Genomic DNA, 27,947 nt, shown 5'->3' with positions numbered 1-27,947 from the left:
CCGCGACGGCTGCTATACTCCAACTTGTAGTCGGCTGGCTGTTACTTTATAACTCGGAATGTCTTCGGCGGTAGCCACACTGGAACTCGAACTCGAACTGATCGATACGCACTGTGCATCCACTTATATAGCTGCAGTGCTTGCCTGTGGCGTAATGAGTGCCACGTCACAGTAGGACGTTGATTACGGGCACGTAGCGGTGCGCGTTACGTCACCGCGGAGGGCTGGCTGGGAGCGCTACGTTACCGTGGGGAGGAGGGGGGAGGAGAGCGCCGACCCACCCGCCGCGTCACTGCTGGTGGGGGGGGGCTCCGTTCCGCAACATGTTACAATATGATTATAATCACATAAAATTTCACATGCCTGTGCTGTCTGTACATGTGTTAACTAATTATCATTTTGTGAAAAAAAGTAAATTTACACAGACATGACTATAGCAAAGGTTGCCTGTTTCTTTAAGATCTGTTACCACATAAAATCTCAGCTGTACACTGAGTGTGTGTGTGTGTGTGTATGAGAGAGAAGAGGGGGGGGGGAGGTTGCAATGTTGGCATTCATGAGTATGAAGGTAAGGTTACCTGTAGTGACATGATGTTCGTACTGATTATCATGAAATTCACTTAACAGATTTTGGTATAACTAGCTAGAAGTTTAATACATCCTGATCAAGGTCTATTATATGTAAAGAAATGAGACTAATGATTCTCATATGTGTGTTAAATGGAGGAAAGTTTGTCTTTCAGTTGTTGTGTAGGAAGGACTGATACTTCTTTCTAGGCAAGTAAAATACAAAGGTGCCATTAGACCCTGCAGAATGCAGAAGGAACATTTGAGAAATAGACACCAATAAAGTCACATCTCATTATTAATAAAAGAATAAACCAAGACTTTGTTCAGTAATACTGCAAAATCAGGCATAATGATTAAATGTTATGTTATGACAAGTGTATTGTGTCACCAGCAAATTGAGTGCAAAGGAAGACTTTATTCTTGTAGTTAAATTATGCAGGTAACTGAAATTAAATGCCTGTTGTCATTATTGTTAGTGATTACAACATCAGGGACACATCATATTCACTTCCATGAGATCCCTGAAGTAGTACTCATTCAGTCCCCTGAGGTTCCTGCATCATGCCCTCACTGATACAAAAGTAGTAACCCAGAATCTCTGATAAGTTACAACATTTAAACCAAGTGTGTTCTAGAATACTACGAAGTGCATTCCGTACATAATGCCTCCTATTTTTTGTGTTAATATATAACATCTGAGCTGGATGTTGGTGGTGTTGTAGTAAAGACTGAATCTTCCTGCCAATGTATTGTTAGTTTGGTTGTCGTGTGACAGATAGCGACAGCAGAGCAGTCTACCAAAATGGTGTCTGACATAGAAGTGCGTATGAAACAGAGATGTATTATTGAATTTCTCGCTGCCGAACAAATTGCACCCATTGACATCCATCGACGCTTGCTAAAGGTATACGGAGACGATACAGTGGATGTCAGCACAGTGAGGCATTGGGTAGTGCGTTTCAAGAGTGGCGAAAGTGAAGTGCATAACAAACCACGCCCTAGGCATTCCTGCTCAGCTGGCACTCCTCACAATGAACAGCGCTTCGATCAGCTCATCCACACAGATCGACGGATAACGACCAGGGAACTGTGTGCACGGCTTAATATCAGCTGTAATGCATTGGAAACAATGTTGGGGAAGCTGGATTATTGCAAAGTTTATTTCCAGGTGGGTCCCACAGATGCTTAGACAGGACCACAAGACTCTTTGAATGGAAGTCCGTCAGGACCTGTTGTGCCAGTTTGAGGCTGAAGGTGACAAGTTTCTGGACAGCATTGTCACCGGAGATGAGACGTGGTGTCACCACTATGAGCTGGAATCCAAAAGACATTCCATGGAGTGGTGACATCCGGATTCCCCAAGAAGAAAGAAGTTCAAGACACAGCCATTGGCAGGGAAAGTGGTGTGCATGGTCTTTTGGGATAGGCAGGGTGTGATTTTGTTGGATTTCCTGGAGCTTGGTGAGACTGTCAATTCTGAACGCTACAAGATGACGCTGACTAAGCTGAAAGCCTACATTTCCCGAGTCCGGCCAGAGAAGCAGACAACCTTTCGCTTGCAACATGATAATGCTAGACCCCATACCAGTTTGGCGACCACTGCGCAAATTGCAAAGTTTGGCTGGACTGTCCTACCACATCCACCTTATAATCGTGATTTAGCACGTTTAGACTTCCATCTTTTTGGGCCTATGAAAGATGGACTACGTGGGCAACATTTTCCAGACAATGATGCTGTCATTGCAGCTGTAAGAAAGTGGCTAGCCTCTGCTGGCGCAGACTTTTACAGGCATGGCATACAGGCTCTTGCTCATCGCTGGCAAAAGTGCACAATGAATGGTGGTGATTATGTGGGAAAATGACTGTAAGTAGCTGAAATCTTGCTCTATTTAACTGCGTTGTTATGCTTTCTGTATCTGTTGTAGTTTTTGTTAGAAAAAAAGGAGGCATTATATATGGAATGTTCTTCTTATAATGGTTGCATGACATCGCCCAGCATTTTGCATCTTGTTACAGTTGGTACAAGGAAACATGATTTCCAAACTTCCTTTATTATTTAAAACACATTAGTATATTATTCAACTTTCCAGTTGGATTCAACATTTTCTCTGCAAGAACCTGCTGGAATCTTAACATTTTATTATATTAGATTAAAAAGTCATTCATGATTCTTTATTATAGGCGTATGTACAATATATGAAATTTGCTCGTCGGGCAGAAGGCATCAAATCTGCTCGGACAGTTTTCAAACGGGCCAGAGAAGACCCACGGTCACGGTTCCATGTATTTGTTGCTGCAGCACTCATGGAATACTACTGCAGTAAAGACAAGAACATTGCTTTTCGCATATTTGAACTTGGCCTCAAGAAATTCTCAGATAACCCTGAATACATACTCTGCTATATAGATTATCTGTCCCATCTGAATGGTAAGTCCCTTGTGCTAATTTAAGGTCCTAATGTTGAAATGTTGCTTTGTAAGATCATGAATAAGATGTTATTATAAATTCTATTGAATCATAATCATTATCACTACCACCGCCACCGCCACTGCCACCGCCATCATTCTTTTCAATATTAGGCCTGTTGAGACCTGTTAAAATTATTGCAAAACAGAAAACTTTCATCATTTCAAGGACCTTCCCAAAACTTCTTTCTCTTTTGATTGATAATTTAATATATATATTTTTTAATTATATGGGTTAAATATGTTATGGCAACACACAGGGGAGTTTTAATTGCATTTTCTTTTTGAAAATTAAACATTGATCAGAAGTTTATCATAGGACAATTTCATCTCAGTCTTCATCAAGGAATTATGTGGTGGATACCGTAAGCATGAATATCCATATCCTGTTGCCACATCACATTCAACTTTAATTGCATTTTCTGTTACAGTTGTGTGTTGGTTGAAAGTTTCTGATGAGGAATTTTTGTTTAAAATTCACCAAGGAATTGTCTGGTGAAGTCCATAGGCATGAACAGCCACTTTGAACAGATTTTCTATGAAAACTATGCCTTGGCCAGAATTTTATTGAGGTTAAAAATATGGTATTTAACTTTATTCCAAAATTTCTTGTATGAAAATAGAGGTGCATAATTTATGCAGAGATATAAATCTAGTCTCATCATAATGTACTTTCTAATAACACAGTAAGGTAATGTCATGGCTCAGGCTCATAGTTGCTGGTTCCCACCGTGGAAATTCAGGTTTAGCCCCAGGTCAGGCCATGTGGGATTTGTAGTTACCAAAGTGGCACTGTGGCAGGTTTCCTGTGAGTACTTCAGTTTGTCCCATCAGTTTTCATTCCACCAACTGCTCCACATTCAATACTTATCCTATCACTAACACTATACAAGTATAATCTTGATACTGAATGTGTCATTAAGTAACAAACTTAAAAAACTATTAAAAAATAATAACACAGTGGGCACATATTCATTTCAGAGGATAACAACACACGTGTCCTTTTTGAACGTGTTCTCTCATCAGGCAGCCTGGAACCAGAGAAATCTGTGTAAGTACTGAACATCATTTTGCAAAGCTTGTTTTAAAGTGAAACATCAGAATGTATGACACAAACTCCATCCTAAGTGCAACAATTTATTGCAGTTCTTTTATCTTCTTTTCTTCTACACTACATGTTTTGGCCGTAAATGGCCATCATCAGGTGTATACTCTCACGTAGCTGTTACACTGCACGTAGTTTAAAATTTAAAAGCACCAGCTTTCTTAATTGTTCGTTTCTCTGTTGTTAATAGATCCCGATATACCAGAGTCCCCCTGCTGATATTTGTCAGATATGTATAAAATCTTTGTTAATTTATATACGTCAATTTGATTTTTTAATTTTGGTATTTTTAAAATCTTCAATTTAAATTAATTTTTTTTAATTTAAACATTTTTTAAATTTAAAATTTGCAGGGATACCTGCTCTAGGTGTACAGTGCTCCAGCGGCTACTTCTTGCTTTCAGCACTCTTCAGGTATTATTCTGTGTAGGCTCCCTGTGTGTGTGCCGCTGCTTATCTTTAATATGTCAATTCTGCTATATTGGGACCTATTAACAATGGAGAAATGAACAATTAAGAAAGCTGGTGTTTTTGAATTTTAAACTACGTGCAGTGTAACAGCTACGTGAGAGTATACACCTGATGATGGCCATTTATGGCCGAAACATATAGTGTAGAAGAAAAGAAGACAAAAGAACTACAATAAATTGTTGCACTTAGAATGGAGTTTGTGTCATACATTGTGTAGGCTGTAACAGGATGCTTAAATATAATATTGAACCATCAGGTTCCATAGAAGGTGAGAAATTTTCTTGTCCGTCTGGGTGATTGTTAGGTTCTCAGGGACTGTGCTGTGTAGGGTTAGTTATTATTTAAAAAGTATAAATGGAATTAGTTCCTTCTTTCTTGTGCATTTTCATAAGATCAAAATGGAAATCTGAAATGAACATAATAGAGGCTATGGTCTGCTTGAAGTTATTATCTCAGCATGCACCTAAAGAAACTGAGGAAATCATAAAACACTGTGAGGAATGCTGGTCTTCTGCCTGAGATTTAAATCTGGGATCTCCTGAATATTATTTAATGCCTTTAATTTTTGATGTGGGGTTAGCACACTCTAAATGTCATAGCATGATTGTATTACAATTGTTCCATGTCAATGTGCCTGTTTCAGGGCACACTGTGGCATGTTTGGTTGAGGGACTATGCTACATGCCAGGAAGTCATGGTTTTGATTCCTGATGAGGTCATTGGATTTTTCAAAATAACCTAATTCTTCCAACCACACTGTAGCCCTGGGGTCAACTCAACCTCTAACAGAAATAAGTACCAGGAATCTTCCTCTGGGTAAAGGGCAATTGAACATTGGGGTTACAACCTCACCTCCATCTATGAGCCGATTATCTAGAAAATGTGGGAGCCTTGACATCTCACAACCCTATGAGCTTCCATGGCTTGTTACAGGGATAACCTTACCTTCTTCTTCCCTTTGGCTTTTTGGGGGGTTGGGAGACAGTGTGCCAGTTTCATCTGTCCTTGGCCCCCCCCCCCTCATTCACCTCTGTTTCCAAGATAACTGTTGAAATTTTGACAATTTTCATGAACCAGCTTAGACATTACATCAGCTTTTCCAAACCCTTTTCAGACTTTACATACCGTTTCTCAATGCTAACACTTAATCTTTAACTCAACATATACGTTATCATGTATTGTAAACATGAATAGGTACAACGTCTTCTTCATTTTAAACAAACTTTATGTATCCCATGCATATTAAAAATTGTTGGATTTCTCTTAACCCTTTCAGTGTGTATTTGATAATGTAGGAACTATATCTTACACACCCCTTCATGAGTTTTCATGTACCCATGAGGGGCACATGTTCAGAACCACTGCATGAACTGCATTAGGGGCCACTTCTTTTCCTACCAGCAGAGATACACTGAGGTACACACCTATGTGACCTGCACTTTAATGGAATTTACAAAGTAGCTTGTTCCAGCCACAGCCAATGTATTAGCTTGGCAACACAGTATAGAACCTCAGATGCAAGTGTAGGCAGTGTTTTTACCATGAGTCATGCTCTCATAACAAAGGCACACTTTGTACCTCCACTGTTAGTTGACATAGTTCTATTCATTTAAAGCTGTTTCTCATCGTGATCGGTGATTTAAGGATGGTTATCTACACAACAGAGCACATGTATTAGACATTCCTTCCAAAGAAGTCCTACATGCCATGTGTACATAAGTTTTGAAGGTTTTATCCAGAGGCTATACAATAATAAAAAATGTGTTTTGAAACTGCATAATGAGTCACAGGAAACAGGTTCCATTCTTTATAAAACGAAATTATGCCAAAAGTATGCTATCACAGAACAGAGACTTGAGGATGTTCAAGTGAGAATGGAAATGAGTCCAGGAATATTGTCGTATCAGCTAGGAGAGTATGTGGCACATTGAAAAGTTCCCTTTTAAGATGTCTCAAAGCTTTTAGGTTTCATGCTTACAGAGTGTCAGTGTTTCAGAATTTTATTCCTGCAGATGCAGTTACGCATATAATCTCTTATCACTGGATGTTACAATCTTTTCATGACAGAATTTTTCCAGTGCTTTGTTCATTGCAGTGGTTTTATGAATGCCCAGGACACCCATCATTGGGATGCCAAAAGCCACCACCAGTTGGATGTATTGAACATTTATAAACCATAACCACAAGTAATTATAATACTCTGGCAACTGTCTCACAACTAACTACCTCATTACTCCAACTGTTGACTCTCAACTGGTGACTGATTGTTGACTTGGCTGATGTCATCATTATATAACCTTGGCATGGACTGCATATAAAACACTCCTTCCAAGAATTCCTCTGCTGTTATGTGTTTATTCATTGCTGCAGAAACATGTTTATCAAGCTCTTACCAATCAGTGGCTGTCTTCTTCACTTATCATGTCACTATTTTGGAACCATTCTTTCAAATGCTAACTGAAGAATAGAAGCAATGTGCGTATTTCCAACAGCATAACACAACAGCCCACACAACATAACGCTCTGTGGAGGCCCGTTGTGAGATTTTTGATGAATGGATAATTAGCCAATGACTATGGTTACCTCATTCCAAGATTTGAATGTGTGCGAAATTTATACATGGGGAAATTTAAAGCAGAATTGTACAGCAACAATCTGTGAACTCTATAATGGCCATCTAGAATTGAATTAGGAGTGTAATTTGCAATATTACAGAAAGTGACTTGTAATAAGTGTCCCAGAATTTCTTATACCTTTGCCAGATGTGTTTCAATGAGGATGGACACAACTATCAGACAGGTAAGACAAAATCAAATCGTAACTTTAATCAAGAAGTTGCACTCATGTCAGAAGTTCTGTACAATGCTCACTCTGTGTCACTTAGGTTTAGACCTCATTGTACCAACATGGCAGATAAGCAAACCTCTCAGGTGTGTACAAGACCAGCTGTAGTCATAGTAGAATTATGATGTACTGTATGGTTACAGATCTTAAGAGCAAGCTTTTTTAATGTAATTTTTGTTTTGAATGATGATTGTGCAAAATGTATACATTATTTACATTTTAGAATTATTTTTATAGAAGTTTCTAAATGTTTCAACATATTTATGTTTTTGTGTTTAAAATTGTTGGTGGCTGGAAATCATTGTGAACAAATGATGAAGTTTTATTTAATATACCCAAGTAGCTTTGGATGATCTACATAGGGAAGTCAAAAATTATCCGTAATCTTGTTTTTTCAATTTATATACACAGACGTAAGGGTTGAACAAGAATGTCATTTTTCTACATAGTCTCCTTCCGTTTTGTTGCTCTTGATCCAGCGGTCCACAAGCTTGCGTATTCCCCCCAAGAAGAAGGTTTTCAGTTGGTCATGCAACCATTTATGCACCACTTCCCGCACTTCTTTGTCTGTAGAAAATCGATGACCTCGTAAAACATCTTTGAGCGGTCCAAAGACTTGATAGTCAGAAGGGGAGAGATCTGGGCTGTAGGCAGGTTGTTCCAGCACCTCGAAACCCAAATGGTTAATAGTTTCAGTGGTCTGGCCAGCCATGTGTGGGCATGCATTGTCATGCAACAACACTTTCTTCAACAATAGGCCTCGGCGTTTGGTGCGATTTGCTGGCTTCATATTGTTGGCCAGCAAATCACTGTATCTTGCACCATTGATCATACACCCTTTTTCCAGGTATTCTTCCAGTATGGGCCCTTTTGAGTCCCAAAAAACGGTTAGCATCACCTTTCCCACGGAAGATTGAGTCTTGAATTTCTTCTTCGTTGGCAATCCTGGGTGTTTCCACACCATACTCTGGCTTTTGGATTCTGGCTCATAGTGATGGACCTACCGATGAATTTCAGCCCCTGACACACCTTCCAACCAGAAAACTCANAGGTTCCATTCTTTATAAAACGAAATTATGCCAAAAGTATGCTATCACAGAACAGAGACTTGAGGATGTTCAAGTGAGAATGGAAATGAGTCCAGGAATATTGTCGTATCAGCTAGGAGAGTATGTGGCACATTGAAAAGTTCCCTTTTAAGATGTCTCAAAGCTTTTAGGTTTCATGCTTACAGAGTGTCAGTGTTTCAGAATTTTATTCCTGCAGATGCAGTTACGCATATAATCTCTTATCACTGGATGTTACAATCTTTTCATGACAGAATTTTTCCAGTGCTTTGTTCATTGCAGTGGTTTTATGAATGCCCAGGACACCCATCATTGGGATGCCAAAAGCCACCACCAGTTGGATGTATTGAACATTTATAAACCATAACCACAAGTAATTATAATACTCTGGCAACTGTCTCACAACTAACTACCTCATTACTCCAACTGTTGACTCTCAACTGGTGACTGATTGTTGACTTGGCTGATGTCATCATTATATAACCTTGGCATGGACTGCATATAAAACACTCCTTCCAAGAATTCCTCTGCTGTTATGTGTTTATTCATTGCTGCAGAAACATGTTTATCAAGCTCTTACCAATCAGTGGCTGTCTTCTTCACTTATCATGTCACTATTTTGGAACCATTCTTTCAAATGCTAACTGAAGAATAGAAGCAATGTGCGTATTTCCAACAGCATAACACAACAGCCCACACAACATAACGCTCTGTGGAGGCCCGTTGTGAGATTTTTGATGAATGGATAATTAGCCAATGACTATGGTTACCTCATTCCAAGATTTGAATGTGTGCGAAATTTATACATGGGGAAATTTAAAGCAGAATTGTACAGCAACAATCTGTGAACTCTATAATGGCCATCTAGAATTGAATTAGGAGTGTAATTTGCAATATTACAGAAAGTGACTTGTAAGAAGTGTCCCAGAATTTCTTATACCTTTGCCAGATGTGTTTCAATGAGGATGGACACAACTATCAGACAGGTAAGACAAAATCAAATCGTAACTTTAATCAAGAAGTTGCACTCATGTCAGAAGTTCTGTACAATGCTCACTCTGTGTCACTTAGGTTTAGACCTCATTGTACCAACATGGCAGATAAGCAAACCTCTCAGGTGTGTACAAGACCAGCTGTAGTCATAGTAGAATTATGATGTACTGTATGGTTACAGATCTTAAGAGCAAGCTTTTTTAATGTAATTTTTGTTTTGAATGATGATTGTGCAAAATGTATACATTATTTACATTTTAGAATTATTTTTATAGAAGTTTCTAAATGTTTCAACATATTTATGTTTTTGTGTTTAAAATTGTTGGTGGCTGGAAATCATTGTGAACAAATGATGAAGTTTTATTTAATATACCCAAGTAGCTTTGGATGATCTACATAGGGAAGTCAAAAATTATCCGTAATCTTGTTTTTTCAATTTATATACACAGACGTAAGGGTTGAACAAGAATGTCATTTTTCTACATAGTCTCCTTCCGTTTTGTTGCTCTTGATCCAGCGGTCCACAAGCTTGCGTATTCCCCCCAAGAAGAAGGTTTTCAGTTGGTCATGCAACCATTTATGCACCACTTCCCGCACTTCTTTGTCTGTAGAAAATCGATGACCTCGTAAAACATCTTTGAGCGGTCCAAAGACTTGATAGTCAGAAGGGGAGAGATCTGGGCTGTAGGCAGGTTGTTCCAGCACCTCGAAACCCAAATGGTTAATAGTTTCAGTGGTCTGGCCAGCCATGTGTGGGCATGCATTGTCATGCAACAACACTTTCTTCAACAATAGGCCTCGGCGTTTGGTGCGATTTGCTGGCTTCATATTGTTGGCCAGCAAATCACTGTATCTTGCACCATTGATCATACACCCTTTTTCCAGGTATTCTTCCAGTATGGGCCCTTTTGAGTCCCAAAAAACGGTTAGCATCACCTTTCCCACGGAAGATTGAGTCTTGAATTTCTTCTTCGTTGGCAATCCTGGGTGTTTCCACACCATACTCTGGCTTTTGGATTCTGGCTCATAGTGATGGACCTACCGATGAATTTCAGCCCCTGACACACCTTCCAACCAGAAAACTCAGATCACTGTTCTTTGTTCCTCCTTGGTGCACACTGCTAGCAGAGCGGCCATGTTTACGCTGTCACAGCATCAAGGAAAATGATGCAATCAAGGTCAAAGTTCAATCACATGACCACAATAGTACCAACTCCAAGCATGCATGTGCAGATGCACCCAAAGATGTGTTATGGCGAAAGTGCTGATAATTTCTGACTTTCCTCATACATACAGTAAACTCCTGGTTATCCAGTATCTAAGCAACTGAAATTTTTATCTAGCTGACAAACGTTTCAAAGAAAATTCATCATTTTTATAAAGTTATTAAAAAGAAATTCAGTGCACGTATTTTCACTCTGCATGTGGTAGTTCTCTCAGTGGCCACTAGGAGTGCTACCCATCATCCTCGTGCAGGTGCCTTTACAGTAGAGGCTAACTGAATTTGTGATCATGCTACAGTATATGTATCCAGAATATTTTGTACATCAATCTACTATGTCAGTTTTTTTTTATTACTAGTGGGGTGGGACTAAGTCCCTTGTATTGCAGCCACTTATGGCCTCTTGTACCAGCCCCAGATGATAGGTGAGGGTTATTGTGGAGCAATTGGTGGAATGAAGATTGGCAGGGGAAACCGAAGTACTCGGAGAAAACCTGCCCCAGTGCCACTTGGTCCACCACAAATCCCACTTGACCAGACTCGGGATCGAACCCAGGCTGCCATGGTGTGAAGCCAGCGACTAACCTCTTGAGCTATGGTGTGGCCCTACTATGTCAGTTAGTAAAACTTCCACATAAAATGTCAAGTGAAAATGTGTTTTGACTGTGTACTGGGGTTTCTCTAAGAGTTCTTCTTGTGCAACCAGCAGACCAGCATATATGTCAGATAACAGGGAATTTACTATATTGAAGCTGAAAAGGAAAGGAGGCACTGTTTGTTTTTTCTAGATTTACATGTTTGCAATTGATGTCTAGTCATCCAAATTACCTGTGTCCCTAATTAATTGCTCTAATGTTTTATATTTTTATGAAGTTTCAAGTTTATCATTGATTGTGGTTATGCAAGGAATGCAGATATGCTTGAAAAACATTTGTTTTGCAGAGATATATGGAACCGGTTTTTAGAGTTTGAGTCTAATATTGGAGATCTTGCCAGCATAGTCAAAGTGGAGAAGAGGCGAAGTGCTGTATTAGGCCAGGTTAGTGTGAAACCTTTTTACCCTGTCTGAAGTATCATTTATTTCTGCTATAGCACAAACCAGTATGGTTTTAAATGATTTGATATCTAAGGTAAAAAATAGCTAGTTTACAACCTCAGCATAAAAATATGAGAGGGTACAAAATAAAAGAGATGTTAAATACATGGTGGAAATGTGATGTTTCCCTGATCAGTCATTCCCATTTTATTTAAAGACATTTATATCCAAGAATTCCCCTACCCACTAACCATTTGTACATTAACCATTGAATGCCTCCAAATCCATTTGTGTTAACCCCTTTAATCGTCAACCGAAGTACAGACTTATGCTAAATGCACATTTTTTTTGCTAGCCTAAGCAAGTACTCTAGCTGTGTAGCATTTATTTTAATTTCAGTTATAGGGATAATATTTACTCATTTGGCATTTATTATATATTGCAAGTATTATAAGCAGGAAGAATTGCTCTCTATACTGGTAGTCTTTCCTTTTTCCCCTCTCTAATTGTAAGCAGGCATGCTGAACAAAGGGTACTAACAGAGCTTTCTACAGTATGATGCCATTCAGACTGCTTTTTTTAGATTAGAACACTGAAAGAGTTAGTTTTATACTTAATTGAACATCTTTTATGTAATTGCATCAGATATCTGCAAATTCTATATGATTTTGAAAGTGACTGTATTTGTTGTCTTCTCTTTGGGCACTTTATGTACAATATTTGCACAAATGGGAATAGTTATTGAGTCTCAGATTAGGCCTTCTCCATCCACTAATAACATCCACAGCTTTGTATTGACATGGGTGTGAAATTCTTAATAGGTGCATATGACCATAGTTGAGCCTGTAAAACTGAAGAGGTAGATATATGAGAACACCTGTGATCCCTGTGATGGCAGCAACAGTAGATCATATTTGTGACAGTTGCTATATACTGTTCAGTTTTACATGATATGAAATCAGATCTCGATTTAGTCATTTGTAAGGGCCAGAAAAGACTAATATTGTCTTGATGAGAAGATTTAAACAGAGGTTTTTTAAATATAAATCCAGTATCCAATTCCCTGATACAGGATATTCCATAAGCAGTTGAATTGGCATTTGGTGATTAAAATTGTTCCCTGATATAGAATGCACAGGTTGATCACTGTCCTCACGAAAGCCTACCATTGGACAGTTGTGTTCAGTTCACGTCTGAATCCCACAAACATCCCCAAAGATTAATTCTAATATCATTATTTTATCTGCATGTTGTCTTCAAATATCTTTAGGCTGTTAAACAAAATTTTATGATAAAATACATTAACCAATGTAATTTATGAAACTGAAAAGGAGCAAAGTACTTGGCTTCAGATTAATGTATCACATTTCATGTGCTGATAAATAGCACTTGTGGTAGATGCAGGATGATTTCAGTCACTGTGTGACTGCTTTGTGAATTTGTTTAATTAATAAGTTAATAATGGACTAGTAATTATGCTAACACAATCATAGTTAATGTAATTGTGGTGAAAACTTATCCAGCTGGGACATAAACCTATATTTCCTGTTAACTGGAGACTTCATAAAATTTCCAGCTGCATTTTGCCTTCTGGATCAAGTTACCAATACAAAACATGCATTTTATGAAAAAATGATTGACATCTTTCATAGTGTTAATAATGTTATATTAATCTGCTATTTCCTTCTTTATCAGCAGAAACACATTTTCACTAAGTAAGAAAAACTGAGGCCTATTATGCCAGGTACCAACATTGCCACTGTACTTCATGACATAGTGGTTAGCAATACTGTTATATATATGGAAAATGTGGATCACAGCTGAGAGACTAGCTGGGTGACCTTAAATCTTACATGACCAGCTGAAATTTTCACTCTTCTCTTTGCTTCAGTCTCTTTAGTCAGTGACTGGGATAGTACCTTAGAACAGCAGTTCATGATAGACTACCCCTTATGCATACTAGCTTACTATTCATACTTCAACATGGAGCCAGGATAGTTCACTTGGTACAGTGTCTAGGTTACAGGCTGGTTGACTGTGGAACGGTGGTTTGATTCCCAGCAGGGACAAAAGATTTTCTTCTCACAGATCCAGACCATCTTTAGGGACCACCCAACCTCCTACTTATTTGGTACTGGGGTGTCTTTCCCCACAGATAAAGCAACTGGGGCCTGAAGCTGACCATTCACATACATCTAATGTTGAGGTTAAGGATGCCTACTTCTGTCCTATATGTCTTCATGATGGGGTGCTTAGTTAAGCACTGTGACAGCTACGTTTTTTCCTGTGTTCTTAATTAAACCAATGACAAACAGTCAAATTTGCTGTGTGTTGGGGCAGCTTCCTCTCTACCAGTCATCCTGTCAGTGCTTCATGTTTGTTCATCACCACATGTAGTGAAGAACAATCCCAATTTCGCACAATAAGCTGATGAAATGGCAGTTTCCCTGAAAGTGTATTTACAATAAGGTATCCATTTTACTCAGAATAATTTTACAGTTTCTAGTATGTATTCTTTTTCTGTTTTATCCAAAGTGGAAAGTGAATTTGTCACATAATAGTAAATTGAAATAGTTCATTTTGGAATTTAAGCGATGGTGCCCCGAGTACTTGAAGAACAACACTGTGTACTTGGATACAATAGACACTGGGACTCAAGGACATGAGAAGGTCAGCTTTGAAGTATCAGAATAATGTTGTTTGTGTGCGGTTATTGATAATGTGTTACTTCGGCTGGTGAGTAATATCAGCCTGCTTATGGTGGTGGCCACATAAAGCATATTAAAGACCTCATTCTTTGATATTGTTTGCTACCATATGTTGGACAACCCTTCCATTCTTGTAATCTTCTTGCCACAATACTGGAAAGAAATATAGATATAAAACTCTCCTTTGTATGTGTGAGAAACTTTGTCTTCTGTGGAAAGGACAAAGATTAAACATATAAGATTACGGTCTTCTGGAATGTGTCAGTGTGTAACTTAGTAGATATGTACCAGTGTTTTAGAGGAACCTAATGTATCTATCTTCAAGGTAGAAGATTAAATATACAGGCAGCAGATTCCTCTGGAATATTCATACATATCTACAAAACCAGATAGTGTCACATCCCAAAAGACTGTAATATTAATATTCAATGCCATAAGAACCTCATGTATCATAAAGATTGAGGGTGTCTGAGAACATGGTAGCAGGGGAATAATGAATGTTATGTAGTAATGAGCTTCATAATTTGGTCTCTTTGCCTTGGTCTCTTAAATAGTTTAGAAATTGTAAATTAAGCATAGTAAATTTTTTCAAATGCTAGATAGTGTGTGAATATTGTATTATAATTCAACTACAAAAAGATACTAAGTACCGTTTGTCTTCAGGGTCAAATAGTAAGACATGCCAGCAAACACTCTTCTTGCTGTAACAGCACACCCTTTGATCCTGAAAATTGAGGCAATACTTTCCTCTGAAACTTCAGTAAATTTCTACCAGACAACACAGTGCCAATCCAAAATGACAGTACTGTAGTCATTGCTGTGAAAGCCAACTAATATAGCAAACTGGACTTCAAGAGGAAGGCATAACTGTGAAAGATCTAGGGAAAAGTGGGTAACTGATGGATAACAAGAAATGGAAGCAGTACACTATGAGAATGAAGATTTATAAAACAAGATAAAATGAAGACCCTTAATCATTAGAAGATATACCCATTCTTTGCCCAGTATAGTTTACTTTTCATTGTTACTGTTGCAGTATATAATGAATAAAACTGTAAAGAAGGGCTAACATGGAAAATTAATAATCAACATACACTTATGTAATCAAAGAAATGGAATTGGTAGTGAGGATTCAAATCACATCCATAAACTGTATTGTCATGTGCAGGGTGGTACGCGCGATGAAATTAACAGGTTCTAGTTCGGATGATTGGATTTATTAGCACTTCGGTTATACTCTTTATTTTAATTACAATTAGTGCAGCACAATAGCTGTTTCTCCACTTATAATTCACTGTTACACATGCACTACGATTCTCATTTTCCACTAGTCATCTCCTAGAAACAGATCTCAATACAGAAACGCACTTCAAATCACTATGAATTATTCTTGTTGTTTCGTCTTCCGTCACTCTGTACGCCTCTGTCCTAATCTGTACTTAGTCAATCTTCACAATTCATGCTCCATTCTCATCCTTGTACTCTCGACTGCTGAACCCTCCTGGACTTGCCACTGACTTAAACTTAAACAGGTCTTTATTATATAGGCGCCACACGGACAACACAGAAAACAAGTCACATGATAGCTAGTACTGTTAGAATGTGATGTCATTGTGCCTGCGCAGAATTGTGTTTACTGAGCCCTTGAATAAAAGTGGGTTGCATAACCTCATTCCATTATTTCATGTGTGTATCACGGAGTGTTTATCGAGCCATTGCCTGGCAGTGCATTGATATGTCACAGTATCATAAAACTTGTAAATTTTTTTAACAGCCTTAGCTAGCATACATATCAGCAATGACAGAGAGGAACTCTTTTAATATCAGTCAGTGATTTCTGTTTAATCTATAAGAGAAGCAAGTAAAATAAAAGTTATTTTCATATATACTAGAAGAGGTGACAGCATATGTAAAATAATTAATTTACATTTGTTACATAATTTAGCCTCAGAAACTTAATAACACAGTTCTTATCGCTTATTTTGAATATGGATGCTTTATCAAATTATAATCAACTTTTTTCAGGATCTGAATCTTATGGTTTTCAGGTAATAATGCAGCTGGTTCAATAAATTATTGTGTAATGTATTCTCTGATAATTGTAAGCCAGTTTAAAATTTTATTCCAACTGGTGTGGCAAGTAATCTATCACATGTGCATTCAGATTTACATAAATAGTACAAATAAAATATTCTGTGGCATTATGAGGTTTCTTGCATTACATTGCAGAAGTAATTAATCTTTAGTCAGGTATAAGCTATTGTGTGTGTGTGTGTGTGTATGATATAAACGAATATGTTGAAGCTCTATTACATTATTGGATGCATTTTTCAAGAGTATTTTTGTTATATAAAGTCTTTCAGAGTTTATGTTCATTTTTCTTAATGTGATAATTTAGTGAAAGCTTTATGCCAGAGTCATAACATATTTATAAGACATAAATAGGAAATTGTAGCACAGGACAGATTAATTAAAAAAAATGAATACATTTAGTACAGAAATTAATGTGATGAATGTATCTCATGTTCATAATGCAAGGTGTCAGTTACAGAATAATTGAACATAGTTTCAGTCTCAGATTGGGCTAAATATGTAATCTTTGACAGATTTAGCCCTTATTAAAGTTAAGAATTAATACTGAATTTCACATAGATGTGTTATGGGAAAGGCAATATATGTAGGTTGTACCGAAAGTCATGAGCAACTTTTTTTTGCATGCAACCTGGGAACAGCAGATGAAAGCGAGTATAGTGGTAGGTGGAACCAGCTGTTGTGTTAACCTTGAGTGTCTTGTGACATCAATAGCTTGCATCACGTGACCAGTATCACTCCTAACAAAATGGCCGACAACGATATGTCATTTTGCCAGCATGCTGTCATCGAATTTCTTGTGAAAGAGGAAATCCCTGCTGCAGAAATTCACCAGAGACTTCAGCGTGCTTATGGAATTGTGTGCATGGGTGCGAGCAGTGTTCGAAGATGGGTGAAACATTTTAAAGATGGGAACACCAGCATCGAAGATGAGCCTCGGAGCGGTCATTCTCGAACAGCCTCAACTAAATGCAACAAGGAAAGAGTGGATGAGATCATTCAAGATGACAGGCGTGTGACTGTGGACACAATAGCCTGAAAACTTGGAATAGGGCACACTGCAGTACAGGAGATGATTGAAAGCTTGGGCTATAGGAAAGTGTGTGCTCGTTGGGTCCCGAGGTTATTGACTGAAGACCACAAAGGTCAGCAAAAAGCCATCACCTCAGAACTGCTGCAGAGATATCGACAGGAAGGTGATGATTTTTTGCTCTGTATTGTGACAGGTGTTGAGAGCTGGTTTCACCATTTTGAGCCTGAAATGAAACAGCAGAGTATGGACTGGCACCATTTGCATTCTCCATCAAAAAAGAAGGCAAAGACAGTGCCATCAGCTGCAAAGATGATGGGCACAGTCTTCTGGGATGCAGAGGGGTTAGTTAGTTATTTAGAGAGGGTGGGTTTCCCCATGCACCGTGACCAGTTTGATCTATTGTGCTTCCCTCTATGATATTCTACCAGTCTCTTTACCCTACTGATAAATGGGGCATACCATCAGTCCCGCCGAGCAAGCGAGTTCGGCCACTTGCTTAACAGTGTCTATAATGCTTCCCCCACCTATCAGAGGCCTTAGAGACTATTGTTGGGCGGGAAACGTCCTGGAATTTGGCTCAGTGATCCCCTTTGGGGATATGACGTTCTTTTACATGCCGTAAAGTTACGACACGGGACACACAGCTTAAAGTCCCTTCTGGACGATTTGTTCCCTGAATTTTTCCGCCCTTAAAAATTCGATGACCTCCGCCGGGTATTTGAACCCGCGTACCACGAGTCATGAGGTGGGAACGTTACCTCTAGACTACAGCGGCCGCTATGCAGAGGGGTTTATTCTGGCCAAATTCCTGGAACCTGGGCAAACCATCGATGCTGATCGTTATGTCCAGGTGCTACACAAGGTTCATTGTGCCTTGCGCAATAAACGTCCGGGATAAAGATCATCATCCTGCATGACAACGCTTGCCCCCATGCCGCTCGCCTCACATTGGAAGCAATTGCAAAGATGGGGTGAGAAGTTCTTCCACACCCCTCCTATAGCCCTGATCTGGCACCTTCCGACTACCATCTTTTCGGATTTATGAAGGATCAGCTGCATGGACAACGTTTTGAGACAAGGGAGGCAATTAAGAAAGCAGTGCGTCAGTGTCTTCGGATGGCTGGAACGGAATTTTACAGAAGGGGAATTTTCAAACTCGCAGAACGCTGGGAGAAATGTGTACAAAGAAGTGGCGATTACGTGGAAAAATAAAGAAAGGCCTGTAGATTGAGGTGGTGTATTTGGTTTGTCAATAATAAAGCATGTTACTTTACAAAAAATTGTTGCTCATGACTTTCAGTATGACCCTCGTATTTAGAGCGTTTTCTTTAAATTTTTCCTGACTGATTTAATAATTAAATCCAAAAAGAAGTTAAAGGTAGTTTTAAAAAACCAAATTTCAGCTTACCATGAGAATTAATATTCACGATGTTCTTCTGTTTCCATGTCAGTCTTTTGTAAACTTCAAATGATTTTGCATCTTTTCATACATCATAGCTCCAATGTAGAATTAGTAACCATTTGCAACTGATTTTATTACACTTTCATCCATATATTAATGACATATGCATTTTGGTCCACTGGGCCATCTTCATTTAGTTCCTTTACAGTTTGTTGTCAGAGTAGTAATTTTCACCTCAATTAAAATTTATCTTAATTATTTTGGCCCTGGCCTGTGTTTTTCTAGACAGTCTCATGAACATATTTCCCTGGGATACCAAACAAACATCAGTTTGTAGTAACAGAGTAATTTACTGGCTATCCATTGCATTGCAGTATGAAGAAAGAATTCAAATATAGGAGGGTTATTTGGAAAGTAACCTCCAGTGAGCTGTTAAAAAACAAGCAATGAGAAAAAATTATTATAACCAAAAAATATGTACATGCTTAAGCTACTTCTCAATATAGTCATGACTGGAATTAAGGCACTTGTCACATCAGGGAATAAGCTTTTGTATTCATCTGTCAAAGAAGTCTGCCATCTATGAGCTCAGCCATGTTTTGACACCTTCCATCAAATCCTCATTGTTGTTGAAGTATTGTGATCCCAACTAGTTTTTTGAGTAGGTAAACAAATGGTAGTTGCTTGAAGCAAGATCAGGGCTGTAAGGAGGATGGTCAAACAGTTCCCATGTGAAATGCTCCAGCAGTGCTCGAGTGTGAGTAGCTGTATGCAGACACACATTGTCATGGAGGAGCACTACACTGACATTAATAAGATTTTTAATTTAAATAACTGTGAATAATCTTTTATATAATAACTTCTAAACACGTATTATGAGCTTAGTAATAGTCTTTCTTAAACATGTTGACCATCTCAAGATGGTCACAACTGACCAAAAAATGTAAAAGCATTAAAAATATACAAACTGAATCACACTGGACAGTGTTATCAATTATTCTATAATAATTCACTACTGTGATGGACCAGAATCAATGAAGTTAAGCTCAAAGAGTGCAATTTTTGTATGGATATTCTGAGATTTCATATGAGTTTCCTGCAGTCCCTCTGTGTGAATATCGTGACAATACCTTAAAATTGGCCACAACTGTGTCCTCTCACATCCCTTCCAATTTGTGATACCTTATTTGATGCTACATATCCTCAGCAGTTGATATAATATCATAAAATAACCAGTTAATGGTGTTCATGGTTTGTTACAGGTGAATGCTGCCAAATTTCTTTTTCACTGATGACTTCATCAACATCTTTTCTGATGTACAATTCATAATGGCAGTTTTTGGCTTCATAACTCATACAGAAAATAATAAAAGATAAACTAATAAAAATGAACCATCTTTTCAATGTCTTATCATGTATTTTATGCCTATGGGCCCATAAGTGCAGAAACATTCATGTTTCACATTCATTAGAGAGACTGTATGGTTTCTAAATTTTGTCATGTTTTTTTTTTCTATTTTATATTTAACATCTGCAGATGTTAAGCTAGTTTAGTGGTTTTCATAAGCTAAATTTTTTTTATGCAATGTGATGGTGGTTGTTAATCTAGCCCACCTTATCATCAAACTGTGTTTCTGTATATGAAATGAAAATATGGCTCCATGTATCACACAGTTTGAATCCATCTTCTCTAGTTGCATAAATTCTTCTACAAGTTTTCCAATATACCAGAAGGAAGATTAATACAAGCAAAAAAAAAAAAAAAAAAAAAAAAAAAAAAAAAAAAAAAAAAAAAAAAAAAAAAAAAAAAAAAAAAAAAAAAAAAAAAAAAAAAAAAAAAAAAAAAAAAAAAAAAAAAAAAAAAAAAAAAAAAAAAAAAAAAAAAAAAAAAAAAAAAAAAAAAAAAAAAAAAAAAAAAAAAAAAAAAAAAAAAAAAAAAAAAAAAAAAAAAAAAAAAAAAAAAAAAAAAAAAAAAAAAAAAAAAAAAAAAAAAAAAAAAAAAAAAAAAAAAAAAAAAAAAAAAAAAAAAAAAAAAAAAAAAAAAAAAAAAAAAAAAAAAAAAAAAAAAAAAAAAAAAAAAAAAAAAAAAAAAAAAAAAAAAAAAAAAAAAAAAAAAAAAAAAAAAAAAAAAAAAAAAAAAAAAAAAAAAAAAAAAAAAAAAAAAAAAAAAAAAAAAAAAAAAAAAAAAAAAAAAAAAAAAAAAAAAAAAAAAAAAAAAAAAAAAAAAAAAAAAAAAAAAAAAAAAAAAAAAAAAAAAAAAAAAAAAACTGGCAAAACTTGAAACTTTATCTTTAAATATACACAAGCTGTGGCAGGTTCCTTGTCACTTATTATGGGGTTTATGTCTGTTGCAGATTAAAGAGTTTGAAGGAAAGGAAACAGCACAACTAGTGGACCGGTACAAGTTCCTAGATCTCTATCCCTGCACACCAGCAGAACTTAGGTAAAGATCACCTGAAAGTGGGTTATTTCACTGATCTCAACAGTGTGTCATGTGTCATGACATTTCAGAACACTTCTATGGATTTCCAGTATTTTCAAGTCCAGTTTTTATAAAAATAAAGCTTATACTATCATATTAATGTATTAATTTTTGTCTCTCTTGCAACTTTTAAAAAGCTGGGTGGTTCTGTGTGGCATGACATTTATATGATTACAGTTTTCTAAAATGTGTATCATTTTTATCCAGCCCATTCATCATATTAAACCCTTAAAATGAGAATAAATTTTTTACTTAAATCAGTGCATTATGATATAATTTGACTGTAGTTATAAAATTGAAAGTAGGCTGAGATTTAAACCAGATGCTTTGCAGATAGAAGTAAACCTCTCTAGCACTAAACTAAATCAGGGCAGTTCTTCTCTTGTCTGTCTGCTGTGACATAATTTTGCTACCAGTAGGAAATGGATTGTGGCATATTCTACAACATTATCAGTATCTTGAACTAACAGCATCAGACAGTAGGATGACTTGTGAACTGAAAAGTATTTAGAAGGAAGTAGTCATATGCTGATTGATGTACTATCCTTGCATTTGCCTGAAGGTACTGAGGAAAACCACGGAAAAACCCATCAGGATAACTGGTGTTCCAACCAAGATTTATACTGAGCACCTCACAAATACAAGTGTAGACTATTAGTGCTAAACCCACCTGTTTGTTGTTACGCAAAGCTGTCCCTGTGCTTAATTAATTAAATAATTAAGCAAACCATGAAGACATATGGAGGAGTGGAGGTATACCTCCACCATTCTTCACTTTGGCACTAGATGGAGGTGAGTGCTCAGCTCCATACCCTGGCTACTTTAGCCTTAGGGAAAGAGCTTTGGTACTCATTGGATAGGAGGCTGGGTCGCCCCAGAGCCAGTCTGGACACTGGAGAAGAGAAAACTCTCTTTCCTCTGCTGGGAATTGAACCCTGGCCCCCCAGCCCATAGCTATATTGTGAGCTACAGAACTCTACCTGTTTGGTATTAGATGGAATTTATAATAATCTTGTAGAATAATTTTATGAGGAGACTATATATTGTCACGTATAGGGTTGACTACCAATAAGGTTTTGGATGGGATACTTGACAGATTTATTGACCACTTACAGGTTGTAACTACAAATAACTACAACAGTATCGCTATTTCCAAGCTTTACAGTTCACTATTGTTCTCACTCTGTTACTAGATGTTGCCTGGTAACGGCTCCTTCAATGACTATTCCTCTGCCTCTGGCTCAAGTCCTCTCTTCACAGACTCCCATACAGAATTGACTAAACTGACCTTGTTCCTTGCTTATAACATCTCAGCACAGACCATACAGAAAACATAGCTCTTTTATTGTTGCATTCATATCCACTGCTACAGGAACGTGTTTACTAGCCGTTGCCCAGAAACGGCCATGGTATATCTGCCCATCTCACAGTCGTTGTATAGCAAAAGTTCTACCTGCTACAATATTAACAAATTCCATGGTATAAGGTCTTCTTTGAGCAGTCAGGAGTTATTCAGCTCGTTATATATGGAACATAAAAGTCCAGCATGTTTAGCACAAAGCTCACCATTAGTCTCTCCTGTCCTTCACCAGTTCACTGCAGTTCACCTTCTGTAACACACTGATGACTGTTGTGTTGCTCCAGCTCACCAACAGTTTTAAGAACGTTCAGACCGAAAGCAAATGATTTCATTCAAATTAATCTTTAATAAGGAGATACAGAAATCAAATAAAGAAAAAAATAAATGTGTTTACCTTATACATATATAAAAATCCCACTCCAAACCAAACTTAAGAGCACCAAGAAATGGCAAAAATAGGCAAAGGAAATTCTGTGCTTAAAATTGTTTATTAATGTAGCCCATCAACCATGGTTGGCCATAAAAATATGTTAAACAGTGCAATCACTGCTAATGTGTTAAGATACACATTGGTCCCAATTGGTCTTTTTTAAAAGGTTTCCAGACTATAATTTTTAATAAGTTATTGTTTCCATGTATGCTACATGTGCCTTATAAAATTTCTTCCATTACTTCATTAGTTCACTCTCTTAGGTTCAAGAATTCTCTTCAACTCTTGTGACTCACATGCTCAGAACCTCTGTTTTAATGTGTGTTACATGGTTTTATTATGGTATGTTCTATCTCACTCAGGTCAATAGGTTACAGTGAAGTAGCCAGTACAGCTGTGAAGTCATTCCATCCATTGTCATCAATTATAATTGATCCAGAAGAGGAATCCTCAAATATGCCTAGGCCAGATTTCACGCAGATGATTCCATTCAAGCCTAAGTCACAGGCTATTCCTGGAGATCACCCTGTTCCAGGTATATTTGCTAGCACAAATACTCCTTGAACATATAAACTTATGAAACTAGTATTATAATCTCAATTTAAATTATGTTTTCATATATAATTATATTAAACAAAGGAGAGACAAAAATCAGAGAGAATTTAAAACCAATAAAAGTTAAAATTAAAGACCTTACATTTGTCAAATTTGTTATGTGTAAAGATATTTAAAAAGTCTGGTACAGGTGAGACATTTTCATGGGTGCAATGAGGCTTTTCCTAAGCATCATCTTAAAATTTAAATCATTATCTTTTCTTTCCTCTTCCTTACTTTCATCTTTCCTGCCCTCCTTTTTTGTCATATGTTGATTTTATTTTCCTCTGTTCATTCATTTGTTTTATATTGTTCCCACATTTAATGCAGTGGCGAAATCCAAGTTTCTGTGTCACAGAATTAAATTTTTGCAGGAGGTGTCTTTCCTCACCCCCCAGCAGTAGCTCAACTTTGCACATTACTGCCACCTCCCGGCTGCTTCCGAGGTCCATTTGTGGCTGTTGATATGCTCATGGATGTTTTCAGCAAAATCCAGTTACCAGAAACAGGTGAGAGCTGTAAGAGGTCATATTACAAAAACACTGAACTGTATCCTCTCCAGTCTTGTGCAAGCTTAGTTTACAACTAGCTGTGGTCTTGTGAGTTATTGTACTATGTAGGCTGGTAGGTTGTTACCAGCCTACATAGTATCATAATCCACAAAACTACAGTCTAAGTCTTAGCCATTGTAAAGATTTCAGTGTTATTTTACATCTGTTTGGTCATTAATACAAATCTCTAATTCTCACACCATATCTTTGCTAAACTTGTGTGTTGATTCTATATATAAGTGGTGTTAGAGATCACACATTGTTTTGTGTATATAAAAGGAGTAACCATTTCTGAACTGAATTACAGTTTGATCTAAAACTTTGTGGTGATGCTATATAAATACCAGAGATAGGGAGTAGCTCTGTCAATAAACATTGTTTGAAATAAAAACAAGCCAATGGATAAGGTCCAAAAAGTAAATAACTGTATTCATTACAATTTACTTTTCTGTTAATGTTAGTGTGAAACTCAGTTTCGTTTATAATTGTTGGCACTAGTACGAAAATTTTGATGTTTGTGAAATTATTTTTTACTGTTTTGAGAAACATAACCATCTTATGTACAAGGTTGGTAAAAGTATTTTTGTAAAATATAAACATTATGGTCACTGAAATGTGCATTCAAATTGACCTTAATTTAATCTCATTGGTTCCAGCCTAATTTCTTTATCAGATGTTCTCCAGTTTTCTTAGCATAGAGCTAAATTTTATTGAACCATGTAATAAACATTCTGCAGTGCATGACTCCAGTAATGACAGTGGTAATGTGCTGGTATCTGAAAAGTTTAGAGCTACTTGTCTGAAACTTTTTGATATATCTTTCTGTATATGTAAAAGAGTTCTGTTGGTGTGATATTTATCACTGTCATTCTGGAATTTGAAGTTACTCTAGCATTAACACATTCCATGGGTGTAAGTTCTGTAGTAGACAATGAATGAGCTTGCAGTCCTTCATTTCATTGTCTCATATGTCTATTCTGTGAGTATGGATAATATTTTGATGAGGATATGTGAAGTGCAGTATACTATATGTATAAAAGAGACAGTTTAAGGTTGACTATTTTTGCATGTAGTTCATGGGAGATGGCATCAAATGTTGATTGTCACACATCATTTGATTACATATAAGACTGGAAAGGAATATGGGAGAAAGCAGTGGAAGATAATAATACAAAAGCATGTATAACAAATGCTGAGACCTCCCATTGAATTCTAGTTTACTTAAATTTATGAATATGGTAACAAACTATTGCATATGAAACTTGATATATTTACCTAAATGATGTATGTTCTTAAATGGTAAAAATTTACAGCTCCATCACCGACAGCAGACAATGGGTGTGATACAAAGCTTTTCGATCTTGCCAAGTCTGTACATTGGATAGTAGATGAAGGCCAAGAAGGTACACTGAGTCTGCCAGGAAGTGGAACAAAGAGAAGACGGAAATTGGGAACAGGAGATCGATTAGTGGTGGGAATAGAGGACAGTGAAGATGATGAACTTTCAGGTGCACCACCTGTAAATGATATTTACAGACAGAGACAACAGAAGAGGGTCAAGTGACTGCTGGACCACAGAGAAGGGGGTACCTTAGATGGCTAGTGTAGTTGTCTTTCAACATTTGTTATAGTCAGGCTGAACAGTAAACACATTTTCAAAAGATGAACTTGAAATAAGTACTTATGTCTTCTTGCAGTGTTCTTAAGGTGATGTGTTGATTTAGAACAAGATAATGTAAGACAATACTAATGTTGTCTTTAATGTCATAATCCAGGGATGATGAACCTTTACTGCCTGGTGCTAAATTTACACCAGAAGTTACTAATAAGAAGAGATGTCAGTCATTCTCTTTCACTCCAGTAACACTACCATGGCCTTTATGAGATACATGCCACTGCAGTTTTAGTCAGCTGAATTCTTGTTTTGTATGGTTATTTTTAGAATGGCATAAATCTAATTTCAGGTGTTTCCTGGATGAAAATCATAGGTTAATTCTTTAGATAATCATCCTTTTTGGTATTTGGAGTGCAAAGAAAGTGAAACCAAAAATGTGTCTTATACAACAAATTGTTTCTTTGTTAACTCCTGGAATATTAAGTGGTTCTGGATGTTACTATAAGAACAATTACATAATCACCAGTATCATCCCTGCAATAATCATTCCAAATATCAACAGTAAGAGGAATGTAAGTAGTCACACATTTATAAAAACTGGTTCTGATTTGCACAGAAATGTTAACATTCTGTTAAGCTGCAGGTGTATTATGTGAAATGTAACAACTAAACAAGATGCAGCCAGTTGAAAAAACATTCTGTACCTTAAGAATTTGTTCACTGATTTAGAAATGGTTTACAAAACTTATTCTACTGGGTATTTCACATCAAAACTAATCAGTTCTGTATAATGTGAGAAAGGAAACGTGTTTCTAAGTGAATGCCTTATATTCATGAAAGAGGTTTAGAGAATATTTTTTGTCACTTGGAAAGAATGTTACTGACTTCCTTGACATTTTTAAAAGAAATGAACTGCTACCAGATGTACCGTGTTAATTTTCTTTGCATTAAGGTCATGTAATGTGAAATGTGTTTTTTTCATTGGCTTTCCTCATAAAAGATCTTAAGAGAGCCTGTGAATGCTGAAAATATTCTGTTCTCTACGAGATAAATGAGGTCATGTTGTGAAGGATGGTGATGACTTCACAACATTGCAAGTACATGTTATTTTTGTCCTCTACTTCTGTAGTAACACCAGGCTTGATAATCGAGTTTTATTGTTTTATATTTTGTGTTCTTTCTATAATTTATTGATCAAATATAACTTCTGTCAAAATGGACAATTTGAATTAACACTTACATGAGGATACATTTGTGGGTATATTTGATTCTAACTTTGTTTCTTGCATCCTGTTGTGTATTTAATCAATATTAGAGTCAATTTTACGGACCACACAACATATTTTTATTATTATTACACTACATGTTTCGACCTCAAGAGGTCATCCTCAGGTGTACGAACACAGCTGTATAATTACATGCAATCGCATTCGTCTTCTCACTTATTCGATCCTGTATCTTATTCAGGCTCACGCTCAATAATATATCAAGCTCTCTCATAAAACACAAGTTAAAATTGTTCTAAATGTCAAAAGTTAAAATTTAAATTTTTTAAAAATTAAAGTTTGTGAATCAAATTTCAATTCAGATCACTAGTTATGCTATCACTTTCACTTGTATTCAGTCACTTCAGAAGACGCAGTAGAACAGCAAGACCTCCAAAAGTGAAAATGTGCGATCTATAATAAATTGAACTTTAATTCATGAACGTTTAATCAATACATAAGTAGGAAGTGACTGAATACAAGTGAAAGTGAAAGCATAACTAGTGATCATCATCATCAGTAATCTGTCAAGACGACAGGTCCACAGTCTCTTCCAAAACAGTTCCTCCATTTAATGCGATCTAGAGTTTTCTCCTTCAAATGACAGTATCCTCTTCTGTCCCCAAGGTCATCCAGCATCTT

The 27,947-nt window shown here is 36.8% G+C and overlaps 1 protein-coding gene across 1 annotated transcript in view; it reads left to right on the top strand.

Annotated features, from left to right (window-relative positions):
• LOC111874261 (protein suppressor of forked) overlaps positions 1-26,967 on the top strand; it is a 94,039-nt gene extending 67,072 nt beyond the window's left edge. Inside the window, exons 9-15 of the mRNA XM_023869615.2 lie at positions 2,752-2,998; positions 4,018-4,087; positions 11,681-11,777; positions 21,363-21,451; positions 23,643-23,815; positions 24,249-24,383; positions 25,739-26,967. Coding sequence (XP_023725383.1) covers positions 2,752-2,998; positions 4,018-4,087; positions 11,681-11,777; positions 21,363-21,451; positions 23,643-23,815; positions 24,249-24,383; positions 25,739-25,989 — 1,062 coding nt within the window. The 3' untranslated portion in view covers positions 25,990-26,967. The remainder of the gene's footprint in view (positions 1-2,751; positions 2,999-4,017; positions 4,088-11,680; positions 11,778-21,362; positions 21,452-23,642; positions 23,816-24,248; positions 24,384-25,738) is intronic.
• Positions 26,968-27,947: the final 980 nt, after the last annotated feature.

The sequence above is a fragment of the Cryptotermes secundus genome, unplaced genomic scaffold (genome assembly GCF_002891405.2).
Source record: "Cryptotermes secundus unplaced genomic scaffold, Csec_1.0 scaffold1362, whole genome shotgun sequence".
NCBI lineage: Eukaryota > Metazoa > Arthropoda > Insecta > Blattodea > Kalotermitidae > Cryptotermes > Cryptotermes secundus.
The sequence above is the reverse complement of the archived record's forward strand: the minus strand, read 5'-3'. Positions and strand labels throughout refer to the sequence as shown.